This window comes from Schistocerca nitens, chromosome 2, assembly GCF_023898315.1.
Source record: "Schistocerca nitens isolate TAMUIC-IGC-003100 chromosome 2, iqSchNite1.1, whole genome shotgun sequence".
NCBI classification, from domain to species: Eukaryota; Metazoa; Arthropoda; class Insecta; order Orthoptera; family Acrididae; genus Schistocerca; species Schistocerca nitens.
This window is the reverse complement of record NC_064615.1, coordinates 681,507,113-681,529,720: the sequence shown is the minus strand read 5'-3', so window position 1 is coordinate 681,529,720 and position 22,608 is coordinate 681,507,113. Positions and strand designations below refer to the sequence as shown.

Here is a 22,608-nt window from a genome sequence, read left to right as displayed (position 1 = left end):
AGGCTGATTCATATGCAGCCTCTGCTATGTATCCAGTTCACAAGATTCTGTTGTTGCATCCTTGCTTTTTTGTGGGAATACTGAGAAGTTGATGGTGCTAAAGATGTCAAAATGATTGGAATACACTTTCACATGCATTAAAGGCCAGTAACAATACAGTTTGCCATATACCTGTTGCATCTTCACAGTGAAACTGGTGGCTATTGTTAGAGCTGTCTGTTCCATGAAGAAGTAAACTCGCAACTTACTTTTGGTATTCAGTGACTGTGAGCAAGTGCACCTACTGATTGATTTTGACCTCTCCATCTTGCAGTGCCATTTAGCCTTGATGACCATCTTTCTAGTCTCAGCAGTACTGCATGCAAAGTCTCTTTCTTCTGGATCCCTATCCCTATGGGAATCCTTGAGAATGAGCTACCTGATCACTTTATCCAGGAAATTGACCACATGGCCAAAATTGATAATGGTGATGCCAGGCACTAACTTGCTAGCACAGTGCGGACATTCTGATCCATTGCAGCTACTCCTTCCAGCTAACAGTGTATGATCAAGGAGACCACTGTAGCATTTGTTCTTCCCTTTGTCCCAGAAAGAATCCTCCATATTACCCCAACTTCGTATTAGACACACTCTGACTAGGTTTTATCCTGAGCAATAAGATGACCCCTACCCTCACACAGTGTCCACACCCAACATGACAATGACTCACAGCCTTTCTTAAGGCATTCAGATAAACGCAGTTGGAGGGAGTGCCTTTTATTTCCAGCTTTAACCCTCGAGTGTGTGTGCACCTATGTGTAAAGTACATGAATTACAAATAATTTTCATGCACCATTCTATTGGTGTTTTACAACTGTGAGCTGGCATCTGTTCCTTCATTATTGCCTCAGCAAGCTGTGTTGTCATACATCCAAGAGAGCAGCAGTAATATAAAATAAAGAGTGAACTGGATGAGAAAAAAAATTATGATCCTAACAGCAAAATTACCCAGATTCTGATCTAGCAGCGCAACCCCACAACGAGGCAGTTGTGTATAAGATAATTAACAATCATATAAGCATTTGGTTAGGATATGATGCAAAATTGCTGTTTAATGCTTTGAGTGAGTCATTAATGTGGGGTAACACATGTACATGGCAACAGCGTGACATAATCAAAGTTTATTTTCTTATTGTTTAATTAAACAGTGATTTAGTTCTTATAATGTAAGTCTGTTTTATTGTTGTTCAGTTAAACTAAGATTAAACTGTGATCTTCTTCATACTTGTTTACCTTGCCAACATAAACAGGGCTATTCTTGACATGTGTACAAGAGTATACCACTTGCGCCAGTCTGTGTTATAAATAATGTTGTACCTGCTAGAGGGTTAATGTTTCAACTATACTTGGGGATGGGTGTTAGGCTGTTACGGGAGGTGTGCCTCCCTCCTGCCCCCCCCCCCCCCCCCAATAACCCCCTAATATTTTGAGCTCCAGTAGGTCTTGACTGTGCCTGCCCAGTTTGACTGCCTGGTCATATGCCTTTTGTATTCATTTTATTATTTCTCACAGCCATCTCTGATTTTGTTAAGCTCTTGGCTTATATGGACTTCCATTTTGTGTGCTTTGTAGGATGTTTGTTATATTATTGTTTATGAACATCTCATGCCAACTGAGAGTCAGCCACAGAGCAAAGGGTTGTGTCTTTGACACATACAAACCCTTTGGGGTTCTAGTATCTGTCTCTGTCCCTCTGCCTACAAACGTGCTTGATTAAGTGTTAGGTGCCCCTTGCGATATTTCCTGCATTTTTTTAAAATCATAACATTGTCAGTATTCTGGGTGTCTTTGCTCGACTATTTCCCATATGCCATGGCAACATGTAAATGACTTTTACTCCTTGCTAACAGCACTGTTTTCTAGGAATTGGTTTTGCAAATGAGGAACTGGTGACTTCATTCTTTGGTCCCTTAATCCTTCCCCTACAACTAACAGCTAATAGCTGTTAGGCCTCCATGTTTCTTATGTCCTTTACATCAACCCTAAAAGGCAGTGTATGTTGAAAAAAAGAAAGAAAAATGTTGATGCAGGAAATGAGAAGCAGTGAATATGAAGGATGAAGGCGCTTGCTTGTAAATTACGTATAGTAGAAGGCTGATGACCACCCTTGCCACCTGCAGCATCATGTTTCTTGCATTCACCTCACTCCAACAGTCTCATTTATTCATACACAGATGTGTGCATACACGATAGAAAGTGGAGCCCTAGTTGACCACCAAAGAAGACCTGCAGTAAGTGGTTTACCATTAGGCACACCAACACTGTTCCCCAGCAGAGAGAGAGGAAGCTACAAAACGAAACATTCTGAAGCTGTCCCCCTACTCCATCCAAAATGTGCCTGATTATGCATTTACTCCTATCTGTAAGGATGTTAGTGAGCCACCTCTGTAGTAAAACCTCAGCATAACGTGACCTCTCTATTTCATTGCTTCTGGGCACTAGAGTCCCTCTCCTGCTTGGTTCTGAGTGAGTGCCCTTCCTGTTCAGCTTTTACCAACCTATCCTTCTCTGCTTCCCAAGGAAGGAAATAATAGTTCTGAAAGCTAAGGTAATGTTGTCACTGCTCCTGTAATATGTATGTATCGGCAGTGTAGGTGTAAATACTGGCCAACAATTTTAGTTTTCCCATCTGAATTTTCCATTAATACAGTTACTTGCCTTTTGGTGTCTTCTTTTGCTCTTTCTGTTTGTTTACTATAATTCTTACTGGTCACACTTTTGTCATGTGGACATGCTTTTACTTCTTCAGTAATTTTTCTTGCATGTTGAGAGACCAGCCTTTCATATATGGCAACAGTTTTTCGCTATATTTAATGACCCTCTTTCTTTATTAGCAATCCTCTGTTTTTAGGTAATCTCATGTAAGTGTCTAGCAATAATTTGTATTCATTTGGTGTACTTTTTCAGCTTTCTGCATTCTTCTTCTTCTTCTTCTTCTTCTTCTCTCTCTCTCTCTCTCTCTCTCTCTCTCTCTCTCGGATATCCACAACATTCCACATGTTATATATATCCACTTCCATTGCCGAACTATTTTTTCTTGTGTGGGTACTGGTTTTTTTTTTTCTGCATGTAGAAGACTCTGCACATTCTTTCAGTGGCTAATTAGCCTCTGTACATTCCAGTTGCTTTTTATGTTGACAAACTAAAAAAAAATCATAATGTTTTGTGTACTATATGTTTAATGAAAGATTGTGAGACATGACAAATTTTTCAATTAATAGTGTGCTTCTGGGTGCTCTGCTGTGCTTCCGGGTGCTGTGCCGAGTTGTGGTTTCCATTTTATGCTCAATATTTCGATGACTGACCCAACTGCCTTCTTCAGGTACTGTGAGTTCTGCTGTTGGAGTCCAGGTAGTACTCATAACAGTAAAACTTGCAACACCTGAAGTCAGCTGGGTCAGTTGTCAAAATATCTTGTGTAAAATGGAAACAACAACTCGGCAGAGCACTCTTAAGCACATTATTAATCAATTGTGTCAAGAAAACTTGAGAGATCACAGCATATTCTTCTTTTATTTTGCAGAAATCTTCAGCTGATGAAACACTTCAGAACTTAGCAGATTCATATGGCATCAAAGAGGAGTTTGTAAGTGTTATTTTTTCTGTTTAATGTATTTTACATTAAGAATATAATGCTTTTTTATATAAAATTTAATACAAAGATCAGACTGAGTATATGAAGGGTGTACGTAAAGTCCGGCAACACTTTCAGTTATTTATTGCACAAGAACTAAACATTGTACAGATGTCATACATATTGCCTTTTGAAGAGAAACTAGGAAAGTGTTTTTTACAAACATTCGATATGTGAACCATGAGTGACCCGGCAGATGTCAATACGGTGATCAAATTCTCGCCATACATGTCCCAGCATGGCATCATTGACTGTGGCACTCACTTCTCATATTTTCTCCTAGAGCTCTGCTTCATCACATGATAGAGGTAGTACATACACCAGATCTTTAATATGTTCCCACAGAAAAAAGTTACACGGAGTGAGATCTGGTGTTTTTGTCAAACTCCAGAAAGCTCGCTCCGCACCTGAACTCGCCACGTTTGTGACTAGCGCTGACTATCAGCAGATTACCAAACTACGCTGTTGTGGTATACAAGAGAGAAAACTTTCAGGGAATCTCTTCAAAATGACATATGTATGATATTTGTACAATGTTTGGTTCTTGTGCAATAAATAATTGAAAGTGTTCCTGGACTTTATGTACACCCTGTATAAACATAATGTAGCTATTAACTGGTTAGATGTTTGGGTCTCAAGATTACAATTTGTCATAAATTACAGATATTTATAGCACGTCTGCCTCCAGTATAGACATACTATAACGCTGTTTGTTTCTCAGCCTTTCATGTGTGATTAACTGTTTTTGCACAAGATGTTAGTAACAAATATTGATGAATGTCTGTGTAAGTCATTTCTGTGGTTGAAGTCTAGATCAAGGTTGGTGCCAGCCATTGTACTTTTTCTTAAAGGAACATATGTTTGTAATGTGTCAGTTTTGTGTAGCAAATGAGAGAAAAGTTTTTGGTAGTCAGTGAGAGGCAGTGTATTTCAAGTGACTAAAATTAAAATACAGCAACCAGCATTCTTTACAGGTTTTTCATGATTTGCATAAAATTTTGCCACCAAAGCTTTTACGTTTTTATTTCTGCTTCGAATGAAGATTGTGGTGACAGACTGGTTTTCAGAGATCAAAGGTCTGGATTAGGTTTACAGCTGATAGCCCAGTTCGCTGGCAAAGCCGTCAATGGGACATGACAGGAAGCCAGCTATGTAAGCCAAAATATTAATTATTCAGAAGATAGTCAGTGATCATGAGTTGTATACATCTCACATTAGTTTGCATTGTCATTTCAGCTCTATATCATATGACACAAATTTAGTTTTACTAAATTTTACCCCCCCCTCTCTCCCTCTCTCTCTCTCTCTCTCTCTCTCTCTCTCTCTCTCTCTCTCTCTCTCACACACACACCACACACACACACACACACACACACAAACTGTGCATTCAGCCTTTATATAGACTTTACTATAACTATTTTTGCAATCGCATCTACTCTTGGCACTGAAACACTTCAACACACTGCACTCTCATTGCCTACTTTTAACCAATTACTGACATGTTCCCTTGCATTTCCATCACATGTAATGGCAAGCACTATCAATGATCATCTGCTAAACATGTAATGGCTCTGCTCTTGGTCTAGGCTCTTACTTTTTTGCGAAATGTTTTGTGACACTTGCCAGGACATTGCGCATGTTTGTGTGCACTCTTCTTTTTGCAAGGGTAGTACAGAAAGTAGTGGCAAATTAACTAAGATTCGGGTGCGCGCACGCGCGCGCACACACACACACACACACACACACACACACACACACACACTCTCTCTCTCTCTCTCTCTCTCTCTCTCTCTCTCTCTGCTGTCATCTGATACACTCCATATTACACATACACTGATCAGCCAGACCATTATGACCATCGACTTACTAGCTAGTCAGGCACATGCACAGTGCTTGTAGTATCAGCGAGCATGCTGTCCTTGCATAGATGGGGAAGGTGTGCGATCTGCCTGATTTTGACTGAAGGCCCCCGGCACAAGCATTTGGGAAAGTGCACAACTTATAGGGTGTTTGAGGAGTGGTGTGGTGTGTTTCTTCAATACGTGACAAAACCAAGGTGAAACCACATCCCAGGTATTGGACGTTGTAGTCTAGGCAGACTGGTAAAACAGGACAGTCGGCAGCATGTGGTGGAACTAACATCAGACTTTAATGCCGTGCAGAGTACAAATGTGTCAGAACACACAATGCACTGAACACTCCTAACGATGGGCCTCTGCAGCCAACAACCCATGCAGCTGCCAATGTTAACACCACTACATTGACAACTATTACTGAAATGGTGGTCATACTGGCTGTTAGGCAGGTGGTCATAGTGCTCTGGCTGATAAGTGTATTTAGGAGCGTATACCAGAATAGAGGATTTGGGGGGTTTCTTTCATCCAGAGATCAAAATCGCACTGCTTCATTCGCAGTGGAGTAGTCACGGTGTGCATAAAAAAAGCAGTAGGTGGGTGACAGTTTCAATTGCAAATAAGGCATGATACAGAAATGCTGTCTCTTAGTTGTACAACACTACAGGCATCACCACCATTTTATTAAATTTATGTTGTAATATGTTTGGTTGCATTGCTGCATGGAGAAATCATTCATTCAACTGAATAGGGGTTTTTGTATGTCAGTACCCATTCACATTTAATAAACACCAGGAATAATAAGCAGCGTGCATGTTCGTCATTACGATATCTGTCCAAGTGCAAACCAGCTACTGCACACCAGTGCACTGTTGCACTTCAGTAATATGACGAGCTATAGTTTGCTACAATTTTGCTCGTATTTTTCATGGTTTGCTATGCAATTTGACAGGACAGCTCTACCTTGAGGGGTAACTTCGTGACAGCAGCAAACAGCTCATTTTCACCATCTGTCTTGTATGTGTGAGCACGGTGAGTCAAATTGGGAGTTTTATGTACTAGGTACAACACACACTGAACAACCTTGCTGCTTAAATGTGCAGTAGTGTGTCATAGCCACAAACTTCTCCATCTTATGAATTTTGTTATACAATACTTAGATTAATATTTCTTTAGATCGGCTCAATATCAGACTTTTCATTTTGTGATCACTCATGTCAACAGTTGCATTCAGTTTTCCACACCTCAGCAGTGGCATGCACAAACAGTATAAATACACTGACATCTCATTGTCCATTTAAACTGCTGCTATTACTTTCTTGTCAACCCTGATAAATATTGAAAACTGGCATGTGCCTGTATTCATTATTTCAAGATTGAAGTCAAAAGTGTGCCATTTGCAGGCAGCCTCTGGATAGTCCCAGTTGGTTGTTTGGCTACCTAATTAGTCGCTGTGGGTGCTCAGCTTTATTCTGCCCAGCATTCGTGAAAAGTGGCATTGCTGCAGAAGATAAGTGTGGAGTACCTAGTGCAGGTCGAAAACTATTAATTTTTTGTGCAGACTTGACCTGTAAAATAAGCATGTAATTAAAGCTATTTGCAGCTATATTTTACTCCTGGTACAGTACTCTTGTCAAGATTGCCACCATGGATATAGCTTCTAAATTACCAGTATTTGTAAAAATGTTTTCCTTGAATGTTTTACTTGTTTGAAGATAAATCAACTTAATGGTAGTTAAATTAACTGCCTTGTATTTTAAATAACTTAAATTGTAACAAATCTAGTACTAGTTTCTACTGCCTGAAGTGTTCATGTAACATATTTTTCTCTCTTTGTGGTATTATATGATAAGAATGTTTGTAAATACTTGCTGTATGTATTTATATTTTCTTTTACATAGACACACTGATATGATGACCTTGTAACTGCATGTAGTGTTATTTTCTCCTTATCACATACATAGAATGCAGTTCAAAAAGCTTTGTTTCTGTTGTAGGGTTGCTTGTCAACTAGCGGCCTTACGAGGCTTCAGTCCACTGATGCTCCAAAGAAAGAAAAGGTATGTTCTGGATTTATTAGAAAAAAGGTGTGCTTGACAATTAATGCCAAATGTCTGATAAAAAGTTCTATATAGCTAATTGTAGAGTAAACAATGTAAATGAAATTGTCTGTGACTAGAAAACTGATTCATTGTAGCTTGATTACAAATTACTGATCACTTTCCTAAGGCTACATTTTCAGCAACATTGACTGTAAATACATGGTCTTATGACAGTGTCATAGAAGGAAATACTAAGTTCTTAGGCAAACTTTGTGTGTGTTAAATGCAAGATCCATGTAGAATACAACACACACACACACACACACACACAAGGGAGACAATAACACTTTCAAATACCAGTGTGAAGGATGCCTCGTGAGTTAGCAGAGGATGCCATGCCAGCTGCTTTCCTTCCATACCGTGGGGCAACAAGCAGCAAGTTGTGTGCTGCAGAGGCATGAACTGAGACCAGTGTTCCAGCCTGCCTCGCAAGAAATGAGTTATTCTGTGCCCTTTTAAAGGCAACATTGCTCTTCGTGTGTCTGGTGTGTATTATGCCCCTTGCGAATGCAACAGTTCTATGTAGGTCAGACTGTTCACACAGTTGCAGTGTTGTACAGAGCACAAACAATGTATTAAATAAAGGGAGCATGACAATTAGGCCATAGCAGAGGATTGCCTGGACAGTGGACACAAAATACAGTTTTAAGAGATGATAGTCTTGGCTCAAGCATCAACATATTGGGATTCCGTTAAAAAGGAGTTAGCTGAGATATAGAATAAACAACTAAAATTTTAAAATGGACCAGGGGTACACACTTAGTAGGAAGTGCGGGCGGGCTTTGGATATCCAAAGAAATCAGACAGATGTTTGATGTTTTTAGGAAGGTAGGGGCTGCAGTTTCAAATTTGGTGCCAACCCCTGGTGCCACGTGATGACACTCGGTCCCGAGTTGGGCCAGAGTTGCCATAAGCTGCTCAACTTGCCTTTCATGCATGCATTGTTTCGGCCCTCTGTGATTGGTGCCAGAGGCTGCAGTTATGCCTGTATAAGTGGAAAACCATACCCAAGCAGTCAGTGGGTTTTACTCATGATGATGACTGAAGTAACCGTAGAAAGCACAAGTGTTTTATTCGAGTTGACACACCTTGAAAACAGGGAAGATTTTATTCAGACAATGCGCTGTGAAAGACTTCGAGGAAACATACTTCGTCAAAAACAGTTTGGATTCCAAAAAGGACTGTTAACTCAGCAGGTGATATATTATAAGGGGCATTAAAAAAAAGGAGCCGGAGTCTGGAATGTGTAAACCGGAGACAGGAGGGTAGTATCTTGGTGTGTGTAACGAGGTGTGGAAGTTAGCAGCAGCATGCATCAATCATCCAGCGCTGCCAATCGCATTGCAAACATTGACATGGAGGCGTCAAAAGAAGAGCAAAGATGTATTGTTCGTTTTCTGACAGCGGAAGGAGGAGTAGGAGGAATGGACATTCATCGACGAATGTCACAAGTGTACGACAAACACTGCGTGTCCCTTGCAAGGGTCAAGGCATAGCACAAGGGCTTCAGGGAAGGACGGGTGTCGTTAGCCAATGATGCATGGTCTGGAGCACCACACTGCATTACCGATGACATCATCCAGCTGGAGGATGCACTCGTTACCCAGAATTGCCAAGTGGCAGTGAAAGCCATAGCTGCTGTGGTCAGATTGAGCATCGGAAGAGTTCACACCATCATGGAGGAATGACTGCACATGCACAAAGTGTGTGCTCAATTTGCTCATCTGCAGTGCTATACTCGGGAAGGGAATGTGTTCCTGGAATGAGTGGTGGCTGGAGAAGAGTCATGGTGTCATCACTTCGACAATGCAAAGCCTCATACAGCCAATACACTTCTGTAGAAATTCAAATGGGAGGTTCTTGGCTACCTATGGTATAGTCCTGACCGCTCTCCCTGTGATTATGCCATTTTTGGTGACCTTAAAAAGGCTCTGAGGGGCAAACGATTCACCTCTGACGACGACGTCCAGCTGTATGTGCGGAACTGGTTAAAATTGCAGCCCCGGGAATTTTATGAGACAGTCATTCACCACCTTGTGTCGCAGTGGGACAAGTGTCTCAGCAGCCAGTGTCAGTACTTCTGAGATACAGGTACTGGTTTCTGTAATTATGCCTCCGGTTCTTTTCTTTTTGAACGCCCCTTATAGAATCAATAAATAAAAAAATTACTACCATTAGGAATATTTTGCGACATGGCTAAGGCTTTTGTTTGTGTTGACCGTGATGTCCTAGTACAAAAGTTAAAATGTTACAGTATAGTAGGCACATGTTTGTGGTTTTTATCTTATAAGAATGGCAGAAAACAACGTGTGTCACTTCCATGTTAATCACCTAATGATATGCTCTCAGAATTTGAGGCACTCAGATATGGTGTACCATGGTGTTTGATTTGGGGTGCTGTTGTTTCTGACATACAAATATGATCTTCCACTTGTAGTTTCAGACTACGCAAATTTTGTATGTTTTGCAGATCATAGAAGTTTGTGAATCAAAAATAGTACCAGGCTCCTAATGAAATATTCGAAAACATCAACAGCTGGTTCAAGGCAAGTGGATTATCATTGTATTTCAAGATTCATTACATACATCTCGTAGAACTAAACAAGCCATAAAAATAATTACCTCAAACAACGAAATTCAAGAAGTAGGAAGTTTTAATTTTTTGGAACTACAGATAGATCACAAGTTCAGTTGGAAAATCCACTACTAAGAATTAATGAAGTGCCTTGGTTCAGCTATGTTTGCAGGAGGCATGATTGTTACCACAGGCAATTTAAAAAATGATGAAAGTAGCTTACTCTGCATATTTCCATTTACTAATGAGTTATCACGTCATTTTCTGGGGAAATTAATGTTCCAGGATAGTATTTTCGGAACATAGAAACATGATATAAGAATGATGTATGTCCTTAATTCAAGAATATCCCACAAAAATCTCTTCAAAAAATTGGGTATTTTGATAAAAGTAAACAAACTTGGCTATTTTGGGTGCAGCTTTATTATTTCTCCATTGTTACTTGCTAAGTTATATTTATTCTTGGCACAACAGTGAACTTGTATTTTATCACAGCTCGCAGTTGTACGAGAATATTTACTTATTCCAGCTCATTTTGCATCTGAAGTCAGTGGTAATCTTTTTCCATTGATTCAACAGCATAAGACCAGGGACTCATATCACGAAAAAAAAAAAAAAAAAAAAAAAAAAAAGTGTATTCCTGCTTCCAGACCAGTGTTAAACATGTTGGATGTTAGTCAGGATCAATAAGATAGAGAAGAAAAATGTTTCTTTATGTTACACTTGTTTGCAATTCTTGTTGGTAGGACCATGTATTTTCCAAGAGTTCCAGACCCATTCAAAAATTGTCACACCTTTGCATCTCTAAATGTACTGTTTTCAAAACTGAACATGCACTATTCTGAACAAGTCATCACATTCTTTCATGTAACATCGACAGTGTATTGTGCAGTGAATGATGCTATGGTGCTGACAGTATTTGACTCATTGCTTATTCCTGAGCAAGGCACCGTTCAACAAACCCAAACCCACATTCATTCAAGACAATTTGTTCACTTCGTTGGAAGCAGACGGAAAATTCTTTTTTTTATTTTTTTTTATTTTTCATTTTTACTTTGTTAATGTATGCTGTTGCTTCAGTAAGAAAATTCTTGATAGATACTGTTTGGAATTTACTTGCAGAATGTTGAAAACTCTTTGTATATACAATGCCTGTGCATTTACAAAAACTTTTATCTTATGTTTATGTACTTTGTATTTTGTTATTTCAGGAAGCAGTACAACCGCAGCAGCAGGATCAGTTGCAACCATTATGCCATAAGCAAAACCAAACTGATAATGAGCAGAAAGAAAGCAGCTTTGCTCATTCTAGAGAAAGGTAAATTTCTAACAATGTTTTTGTGAAACTTTGAAAAACAAGGGATAAAGCATATTTTTAGCATTTCTATTTGATACACTTTTACCTCTACGGTGTTGGAAAACATAATATACAGCATTAGCCAATGAACTGCATCTTCAGCTGTGCCGCAATAAGCATCTAATTATGTACATGATGTTGGTCAATAATTTCAGAATTAGGTACCCATTGATGATATCCAAGTGGGCCACTTCGTCACTATTAATATGATTTTTGTCATCTTTCGTCTTGAATGTTCTGGAATGATCTCGCAAATACTATATCAAATGTGTGATTGTGTTACACTTCTCTTTGGTTTTTCTCAGGCAAACAGTTGTTATCTACTAGTACGTTATCTACTAATACAATCTTCTTGTAAAAATAACAGCTTATTAACCGTATTTCATGTGACCTCTCCTTCATTGGTTTAAAAGGGTTACCAAACAACAGATACAAAGTTAGGAGTTGGTAACAGCCTCTACCCCTAACTAAATAGTGTATCTGTATTTCAGTGACCACTACCAAACACTTGATTCTCTTGCTTTAAGTTGAAGGAAGGTCTGATGAATCACAGTTTTAGTTAATATTTGGGACACGAATATATTTTTCTTAAGTAGCTTTTTAGCTCAGTTACTCTGAAGTTGTGTGTGTGTGTGTGTGTGTGTGTGTGTGTGTGTGTGTGTGTGACTTTTCACCATTGACTGTAAAAATTATTTCACAGTTGCAATTTTGGCCTTTGGGCCATTTTCAAATTGTACTTCATAAGATTTTGCTTTAGAGTATCAGACTTAAAATCCTCCGACATATACTGAAGCAAAAATCTTTTGCAGTTCGGAGAAAATCCCCAAAGACTGAAATTGCAATTGTGAAATAAATAATTTCTACAGTCAACAGCAAGTATGGTGTCCTTTAAAAAAAATACAACATGACTGTGAACCCCTACCATGAGAAGTTTTACTGTTTTCGTTTATAAGTCACATATAAATTCAACACGCTCTTTTGATTTTATGGAAGCACCCAGAAAGAAGATCAAATTGTCTTTGTTCAGTAGTTTCTTCAATTAATGATGAAGAATTAATGTGGTAACACAGGGAAATACATATAGACCTCATTTTAAAAAATCTGTAAGTGTATTTTGTATCTTATTTTCCACATAACATACTGATAAAATAGTCACTTCAGATGACTGGTTGATATAAAGACTTGTTGGAAAGTAGCTCTGGAGGGTACGAAGTTCTTGCACAGTTACAGAAAAGCATAATACAATTAAAGTGTCACAGCAAACAAAATTTGTGATTGAGTTTAGGATTTCTTGGTAGGGAGGACACAGCATGTTGAGTGGAAAGTCATCAACAGCTGTAAAAATTAATTCCGAAATGCCCCACAGAGTGCATGGGGATGCTTTTCCATTGATGTTCTGTATTAGTGATCTGTCAGATTATATCAATAGCAACCTCAGACTTGTTGCAGATGATGCAGTTGACTATAATGAAGTACTATCTGCGAAAAATGACCCCAGTATACAGTCAGTTCTTAATAAGATTTAAAGTCTAAATATAGACAGCTTGTTTTGAAGGTTCAGAAATATTAAATTGTGCTCTTTACAAAATGCAGAAAAGTAGTATACTTTATTTTACATTAATTTATATGGGATAAATTGTTTCGCTTAATGAGTGTTTCACACTAAGAGCAAGATTTTGAAATGAATTATGCTCACTATGCAACGTTCCATTATATGGAGTTACAGCTACCACAGTGTGTTCACTGGACTCAAAATATTTTTCCCAAAAGATTTATTTTGATGTAGGACCAAATAGAAGTCAGATGTTGGCGACTCTCATAAATAGTATGGATGTTCCACTTCCATCAAGTTATGTAATCTTTCTGGCAGATGAAACTGGCTTTGCCTTTTCCATTTGTGGTCACACTATCTTTGACTACTGATTTGCTTCTGTCATGAAGTGGTTGAATCACATCCCATGTACAGTAACAAACCTGCCAGCCTGCAACTTGTGCAAAGCTTTCTAAAAGCTAATTGTTTGTGTAAAATGTACCACTGCCTATAGTGGCAGCTGTTTCATACCTTTAATCACCGATTGTACTTTCTGGATATTTTCATCTCTGTTTGCAGTTTTGTGTCATCCTGCATATAGATCATGTAAAGAGAATTATGGCGACAGTTGAATTAAGCTGCCCATTTCTTGACTGTTGGAGAGGAGCAGATTATTAGAAAGCTACGTGAGCTTGGGTAAATTTCTGTTAGCTAATAAATCACCCAAAACAAATAGTATTAATTGAATTGACATGGTGTTCTAATTTATCTATTTGAATGAAACACTCACTATATAACAGTTTTAAAATGTCATGCAGTCAGAAGTATTCCACAGGTTGTGTTTACAGTCCTTTTGCATTATTACACAGTGGGACCTAAGTCCCAGGGTGCCAGTGAAGTATTTTCAGGGGGGAAAATATCCCACATTTATTAATTTGAAACAAGTTAAGTATAAATTGGACACAGATGCATTCAGGAAATTAAGCTGGGGTTCTGAGCTACTTGATTTAACGATCATTTGGCCTGTGCATCAATACTTTACTTGTAATCTGTGCATTTGCAGAAAATCGTAATTTTACTGATGTCACATTAAATAACTTGTACGCTTGTCAGTGGCAGCTATGCCATTTGTGGGCACAAGGTAGCAGTCTCCTGCCTAAAGCTACGTGGCTTCAATGTAATTTGCCATAGTGGACATGTCGTCAGAAAAGCACAGCAGCTGTAGCAGTGTGGACTGCTGAAAATGTATGCGTCCCTAAGTCAGAATGTTTAACTCAGCAATTTCATTAGTGTATCACAAGACATTCTTTTGCTGAGGAACTGAGTAGTCAACATCAGTGATGTTAATTTTTTCCTAAGTTTAGCCATGAGCTCTTCCAGTAGAGTAAGTTAAAAACGAAATAAAATAAAATTTTAGCTTTGTTATCCATCTTCTCTCTGTGGCACTGCTAATATTTTCTCTGCTATTGGCTGTAACATTTCTCTGACAGTTTTGAAGTTTATTTCATTATTTTTGTTTGTCTTGCCTCTGCTTCTTTACCATTTCTTCTTGTGCTTTGAACTGCTAACTTTAGTAAGCTACTTTACAGAGTTTGTAACATATGATATCTTTATGCTTCACACGATCAGGGCATTCTGAGCAGTGCCAGTGGCATTCCTCCTACTTTAACCAGTAGTCAGATAACTGAACTTTGCTGGTGGTGTGAAGTGAACTGAGGCAGCTGCCATAAATTGTCCTTCGAATAGCTTGCTGGTGATGTCTTCCATTTCTTTTCATGTTTAATCCTGTTTACAGGCCTGTAAACATGTATCGAGTGTTTAAGAATTCCATTTTTGTAATGGAATTTATCCCATATGTGTTTGTCTTCCTTTCTAGACATAAGTTGCCCATTGATTATGTAATGTTCAAAGTAGATGTAACATTGGTGTACCTTTCACATGAATCAAGACATAACAGGTGTCTGCGTTGTCAAGTAAATAGGCTCGGTGCAAATCCAAACAGAGAACTTTTCGTTAGGTTGTTGTGTTGCTAGCTCTGAGCCATAACCTATCAAAAGATAATGACAAAACAAGAGGAAAAATGACAGAATTGTTTACATATTCACAGTAAGAATTGGATATGTAATGGGCTTGCAAGTATATGTCATCTTGTATTGATGTTGTTGGATATGTGAGCTTTGTTTCTAGTGGTCAGTTATAAGACCCTATAACCCTCTTACCAGCACTCAGATGTAGTGTTCTCTTTATGATAATTTTTTTTGAAAATCACTTCACATCTGTGAAGCAGTGCGACCGTGCTATGGCTTTTTCTGTCTGACGTAACATCTAAAAGTCTAACCGCAAACCCAAACAATAATAATATTTGTGCGGTGAATGCTATACTTAACTACAGTGCACTCTTTAACTAATCTTGACCCCATGTTTAACTACCTGAAATTTGTTATTATGAAAGGAAAGATTGCTGCTCACCATGTAGCAGAGACATTGAGTCACCGACAGGCACAACAAAAAAACTACTAAACGCATAAGCTTTCGGCCAGAAGGCTTTCTTACGAAACACACACACACACACACACACACACACACACACACACACACACACACACACACACACACACAAATGCAGCTCACACACACGTGACCACTGCCTTGGGCTGCCGGAGCCAGACTGTGAGCAGTTGTGTATGGTGGGGGAAGCAATGTGGGTTGTGGGGGTAGATGGGGTGGGAGCGGGGGTACTGGTGGCGGACAGTGTAGTGTTGTTGCGGGAGCTGACAGGGAAAAGGTGGAGAGAGTGTAGGGCAGCTAGTTGCAGTCGGGATGTTAGATGAGAATGTGGAGAAAGAGGAAAGTAAAAAGACCTACCCTCCTATATAAAAGATACCAACCATTTCCTCCACAGATTCTCCACAGCTCCTGTTCCTTCACCATATGGTGTGCTGCTTGTCACTATCAATGCCACCTCCCTTTATCCTAAGGCCCGTTTCACACTGGGACACTGGTTACGGTTGCCAGTGATGGTCACCAGTGACTGTAGTGAACACTCCTGGATCACTGGTCTCTGACACCACAGGTATTGCCAACTGATTAGTTAGTGAAATGGACTCGTACATGGGTAGCAACTAATTTTCGCTAGTTTTGTGGTCCAAAAAATAAGGTACTAAATTTGAACAAAGAACATACAACTTACCAATTTTGTTTTTCTCAACCATGCTCTTCTCATTGCAATCAGACACAAACTTAGTTATAATTTCTTGCCACGCATTCGTTTTCGTCGCTTTGTTGCTATAGTCATCGCTTTTCACATCCCAAATAGCAGGACGACTTTCTACTTCACTTATAAAATCTCCCATGTTAATCAAATCTAAATTATGTACAATGAGTGTTTTGCGTCACTGCATCAGAAATGACTGCATGTCGGTTGGTAAATCTGCAGCGCTGTGTCTGTGATCTGTGTCCCAGTGCGAACACTCCAATTCAAACTAATGCATGTCCAGTGGTGACTGCTGTGAGCACAGTGACCTCCTCTGCCACATGTGGCGAGGATGAGTCACTGCTGGGTCACAGTGGCTCGGTGAGGCAGTGTAGTGTCCCATTGTGAATGCTCCAGTTCAAACGAATGTATCTCTGTCGGTGAGAGTCGCTGGTGACCATCACCAGTGTCCCAGTGTGAAACGGGCCTAACATCCCTAATGCCCTTGGCCTAGATGCTATGGGACAGTACCTTTCCCAACATCTTAGGGATTCCAAATCTACAACCCCCTTCCTAGTCACCATGACCAACTACATCCTCACCCACAAATTACTTCTCCTTTGAAGGCATCACCAACAAACAAATCTGGGATATGGCAATAGGCATCTGCAAGGCACCATCCTAGGTCAACCTGTTTATGGGCTTCTAGAGAAATCATTCCTAACCACCCAGAATCCCAAACCCCCGACCTGGTACAGATTCATTGATGACATCTTCTTGATGTGGATTGAGGATGAGGACACCCTATCCACATTCCTCCAGATCCTCAACACCTTCTGCCCCATTTTCTTCACCCCATCCTCCTCAACCCAGCAAGCCTCTTTTTCGATGTTGATCTCCACCTCAAAAGATGGTTATATATCAAACATACCAACCACTAACAATACCTCCACTTCGACAGTTGCCAACCACCAGGAAGCCCCTTCCATTCAGCCTATCCATCTGTGGCCCTCACATCTTCAGTAATGAGCAGTCCCTCTCGAAACGTACCAGGGGTCTCACTGAGAACCTTCACAGACCGTAACTACCCTCCTAGCCCTGTACAGAAACATATCTCCTGTCCTTACCTCACCACCTATAAAGTCCCATTGTCCAGCAACAGAGGAACATTCCCTCATGATTCAGTACCACCAAGGACTGGAGCAGCTGAATCGCATTCTCCACCAGGGTTTTGATTAGCTCGCATTGTGCCTTGAAGAATGTCTAGCCCACTATCCTCCCCACCCCTCCCACAGTGGTATTCCATTGCCCACTGAACGTACGCAATATCCTAATCCATCCCTACAAAACCTCCCCCCCCCCCCCCCCCCGCCCCCAACCCCTTGCCTCTTGGCTCATATCTCTGTAATAGACGTAGATAAAAGACCAGCCCCGTACCTCCTGCCACCACTGCTTTCTGCAGTCTGGTCACAAGCGTCCCATGTCTCATAAAAGCTGGACTACCTGTGAAACCAGTCGTGTGATCTACAAACTATGCTGCAACCACTGTGCTTTGTACTATGTGGGCATGACAACCAACAAACAGTCTGTCTGCACGAATGGCCATCAACAATCTGTGGCCATAATACAGCTGGATCACCCAGTTGGTGAGCACACTGCCCAACACAAGTCTTCATTTTAATGAATGCTTTGCAGTCTGTGCCATCCAGATCCTTCTTATCAACACCGTCTTTTCTGAATTTCACAGTTGGAAACTCTCTCTGCAGTATATCCTTTCTTCCCATAACCCTCCCGGCCTCAGCCTTCCCTAGTCGTCGTCCTGCACCCAACTATCCCACTCCATGTCTCCACTCTGCAGCATTCTATTCCATGAGCACACCCCAGTCTTTCTACTACACTCCATTTCTGCCTCTCCCTTCTCTTCCGTCTAACCTCCTGACTGCACCTAACTTATCTACCTTCTCTCCACTTTGTCTCTGTATGCTCCCACAAACTACTTCTCCGTCCACCACCTATACTGTGCTCTACCTCCCCCTCCCTGCCTCAGCTACCGCCAGCCACAACCCAGATTGTTTCTGCCACCGTGTGGAGTTTTTCACAGTCTGGCCAAGGCAGCCAGAGGCAATGGTCATATGTGTGTGAGCTGTGTTTGCGTCAATGTGTGTGTGTGTGTGTGTGTGTGTGTGTATTTTGAAAGAAGGCCTTCTGGCCAAAATCTTACATGTTAGTATCTTTTTAGTGTGCCTGTCTACGACTCAACATCTCTGCTATATGGTGAGTATCAATCTTTTCTTTTCATAATATTGTCATTATTCCACCCTAGATTTTCCATTGTTTGATTTTAACTGAAATTTAATTTGGCTGTCGAACTTCCGAAGCAGCCACTAAACATAGTGGCTGCATCCACTACTGGAACAGGAATTGTGGTTAAACTCACCTCGAGAAATTCCTCCTCAAATTAATGCTTTTATTTCCTATACACTGTCACCATGTTCTGGAGGAGAATCAATAAAGTACAAGAACAAGAATGAAACTTAGAAGATATTTATTCACTTTTTCAGTAGTTTTAGGGCTTTCCACAGTTCAGTTAAAGTTAATATGTATCATTTAAATAAACAAAATATGCTCTTTAAACTTTAAGGAAATATCTTTATGCAGATGAATTTTACTCGAGTGATCTAGCAAAGTGACCCCCTCAAAAGCATTTAAGACAATGTTGTAGCTGCTGGTACATTTATCATTGTTACATTAGAACATAAGAAGTAAGAAAACTGAAATGGATATTTGAAATGAAACAGAAACACTCTGTAGGTATAAATGACAATATATTGAACAAAGTTCACTTGATCACAGAACAGGTTGGAGTAGTGTGGCTCTTCTTTACATTAATGACAGTAAGAAAGGTCACAGCTTCCTATATTAATTGTAGTGCAGTTGATGATGTGATGTCAGAACAGTTGTGCAAATTTTTCACGCCCCTGGTTAAAACAATATGAGAGTGGTGTCATCTAGCCTACACTTATTCAGCACACTTGAAACAAAGTTGTGCAACCACTGCAAACCCATAATTGAGCTTGGTAATTCTTGTAACCATGCCCAGTAATTACCACAGATGACTTTTTATACAAAAATATTAATAAATGTGTTCCTCCAATATTTTGTGCAGGTGTTAGCCTAAAGAGTAAAATTTTGCTATGTGCAACAAAGAAACATGACTGTTCATGTCACTGGTGTCTGGCTACTTCTACCCTGCTCAGTCTGCCTGCGGTAAAGTTTTTTCCTTTTATAAGGCATTTCCAAAATTGAATGCAACAAGGCCACCTGTTATCCCTGTCTCACCACCTACATCACATTTTCTCTTTTAGAAAAAAAACATTCTCCAGGTGGAAACAACAAGGGTAAAAGCCTAGTGGCTTTCTTCTGTCTGATGCATGTTTTGTAACTTTTTGCAGTAATACATAATATTAAGTTAAGGATGGCCTCAGACCTTACATAAATGATTTGTTTTATCTTCTTAAATGTAGAACAATAATTTAATTCTCTATTTATCGTTTACATTAAAATTTTACCACTTTACCAAATAAGAATGTCAGATACAAACGACACACTATATATGTGGATGATAACACTGTTCAGTAGATTAAAACTGAAGAAACTGCAAAAAGGTGGAAATTTAAGGAGATGGGACCTGGATAAACTGAAAGAACCAGAGGTTGTACAGAGTTTCAGGGAGAGCATAAGGGAACAATTGACAGTAATGGGGGAAAGAAATACAGAAGAAGAAGAATGGGTAGCTTTGAGGGATGAAATAGTGAAGGCAGCAGAGGATCAAATAGGTAAAAAGACAAGGGCTAGTAGAAACCCTTGGGTAACAGAAGAAATATTGAATTTAATTGATGAAAGGAGAAAATACAAAAATGCAGTAAATGAAACAGGCAAAAAGGAATACAAACACCTCAAAAATGAGAGCGACAGGAAGTGCAAAATGGCTAAGCAGGGATGGCTAGAGGACAAATGTAAGGATGTAGAGGCTTATCTCACTAGGGGTAAGATAGATACTGCTTACAGGAAAATTAAAGAGACCTCTGGAGAAAGGAGAACCACTTGCATGAATATCAAGAGCTTTGATGGAAACCCAGTTCTAAGCAAAGAAGGAAAAGCAGAAAGGTGGAAGGAGTATGTAGAGGGTCTATACAAGGGCGACGTACTTAAGGACAATATTATGGAAATGGAAGAAGATGTAGATGAAGATGAAATGGGAGATATGATACTGCGTAAAGAGTTTGACAGAGCACTGAAAGACCTGAGTCGAAACAAGGCCCCCGGAGTAGACAACATTCCATTAGAACTACTGACAACCTTGGGAGAACCAATCCTGACAAAACTCTACCATCTGGTGAGCAAGATGTATGAAACAGGTGAAATACCCTCAGACTTCAAGAATTATATAATAATCCAATCCCAAAGAAAGCAGGTGTTTACAGATGTGAAAATTACCGAACTATCAGTTTAATAAGTCACAGCTGCAAAATACTAACACAAATTCTTTACAGACGAATGGAAAAACTGATAGAAGCCAACCTCGCGGAAGATCAGTTTGGATTCCATAGAAATGTTGGAACACGTGAGGCAATACTGACCCTACGACTTATCTTAGAAGAAAGATTAAGGAAAGGCAAACCTACGTTTCTAGCATTGTAGACTTGGAGAAAGCTTTTGACAATGTTGATTGGAATACTCTCTTTCAAATTCTGAAGGTGGCAGGGGTAAAATACAGGGAGCGAAAGGCTATTTACAATTTGCACAGAAAGCAGATGGTAGTTATAAGAGTCGAGGGGTAAGAAAGGGAAGCAGTGGTTGGGAAGGGAGTGAGACAGGGTTGTAGTCTCTCCCCAATGTTATTCAATCTGTATATTGAGCAAGCAATAAAGGAAACAAAAGAAAAGTTCAGAGTAGGTATTAAAGTCCATGGAGAAGAAATAAAAACTTTGAGGTTCGCCGATGACATTGTAATTCTGTCAGAGACAGCAAAGGACTTGGAAGAGCAGCTGAACGGAATGGACAGTGTCTTGAAAGGAGGGTACAAGATGAACATCAACAAAAGCAAAACGAGGATAATGGAATGTAGTCGAATTAAGTCGGGTGATGCTAAGGGAATTAGATTAGGAAATGAGAGGCTTAAAGTAGTAAAGGAGTTTTTCTATTTGGGGAGCAAAATAACTGACTATGGTCGAAGTAGAGAGGATATAAAATGTAGACTGGCAATGGCAAGGAAAGCGTTTCTGAAGAGGAAAAATTTGTTAACATCGAGTATAGATTTAAATGTCAGGAAGTAGTTTCTGAAAGTATTTGTATGGAGTGTGGCCATGTATGGAAGTGAAACGTGGACGATAAATAGTTTATACAAGAAGAGAATAGAAGCTTTCGAAATGTGGTGCTACAGAAGAATGCTGAAGATTATATGGGTAGATCACATAACTAATGAGGAGGTATTGAATAGAATTGGGGAGAAGAGGAGCTTGTGGCACAACTTGACTAGAAGAAGGGATCGGTTGGTAGGACATTTTCTGAGACATCGAGGGATCACCAATTTAGTATTGGAGGGCAGTGTGGAGGGTAAAAATTGTAGAGGGAGACCATGAGATGAATACACTAAGCAGATTCAGAAGGATGTAGGCTGCAGTAGGTACTGGGAGATGAAGAAGCTTGCACAGGATAGAGTAGCATGGAGAGCTGCTTCAAACCAGTCTCAGGACTGAAGCCAAAAACAACAACAACAAGAACAACAACAACAACAACACTGTTCGGTTATACATTCAGTGGGAGGAAGTTAGTTTTCAGTGTGGGAAACTTGAGTTTGTTAACTGTTCAGTTTAAATGTAATGAATATTAACAGTGGGTTATCTGTTTCTGGGAACATTGTCTTGTGCTGCAGATTCGTAGAGTTTGCTAATTTCTAACATGAAGAGGACGTTGTAGGAAAGCAAGAGCTCAACAGGCTGGAAAACACAATTGAGATAGAGTTGATCTTGAGCTGCAAAAATCATAAGTAGGGGTTATTTGACCAGTGTCAAAGGACACCCTGTGGATGAAAACTACTTTTCTTGTTTTTGAAAAAAGATATGTAATGTCTTGCAGACTCATCAGTTAACTTAAACCATTTTCTGTATGGGTTATTTGGATGCAGTCATTGTGATTTCTGGCACCTTTTTCAGCAGTAGATAATGAGGAAAAGTTTGTGCAGCTCATCTTGTGTTGGCTGTCTGCAAATGTTAATAGTACACATGAAACAGAACTTAGATTGGTTGAGATAAACTACTCTAT

General features: G+C 39.7%; 1 protein-coding gene across 4 annotated transcripts in view; it reads left to right on the top strand.

Annotated features, from left to right (window-relative positions):
* The window catches only part of LOC126236820 (zinc finger protein ZFP2-like), a 96,474-nt gene that overhangs the window by 23,234 nt on the left and 50,632 nt on the right, over positions 1–22,608 (top strand). For all 4 annotated transcript variants that reach the window (XM_049946416.1, XM_049946415.1, XM_049946417.1 and 1 more), the window contains 3 exons: positions 3,563–3,625; positions 7,524–7,586; positions 11,415–11,521. In XM_049946416.1, coding sequence (XP_049802373.1) covers positions 3,563–3,625; positions 7,524–7,586; positions 11,415–11,521 — 233 coding nt within the window. The remainder of the gene's footprint in view (positions 1–3,562; positions 3,626–7,523; positions 7,587–11,414; positions 11,522–22,608) is intronic.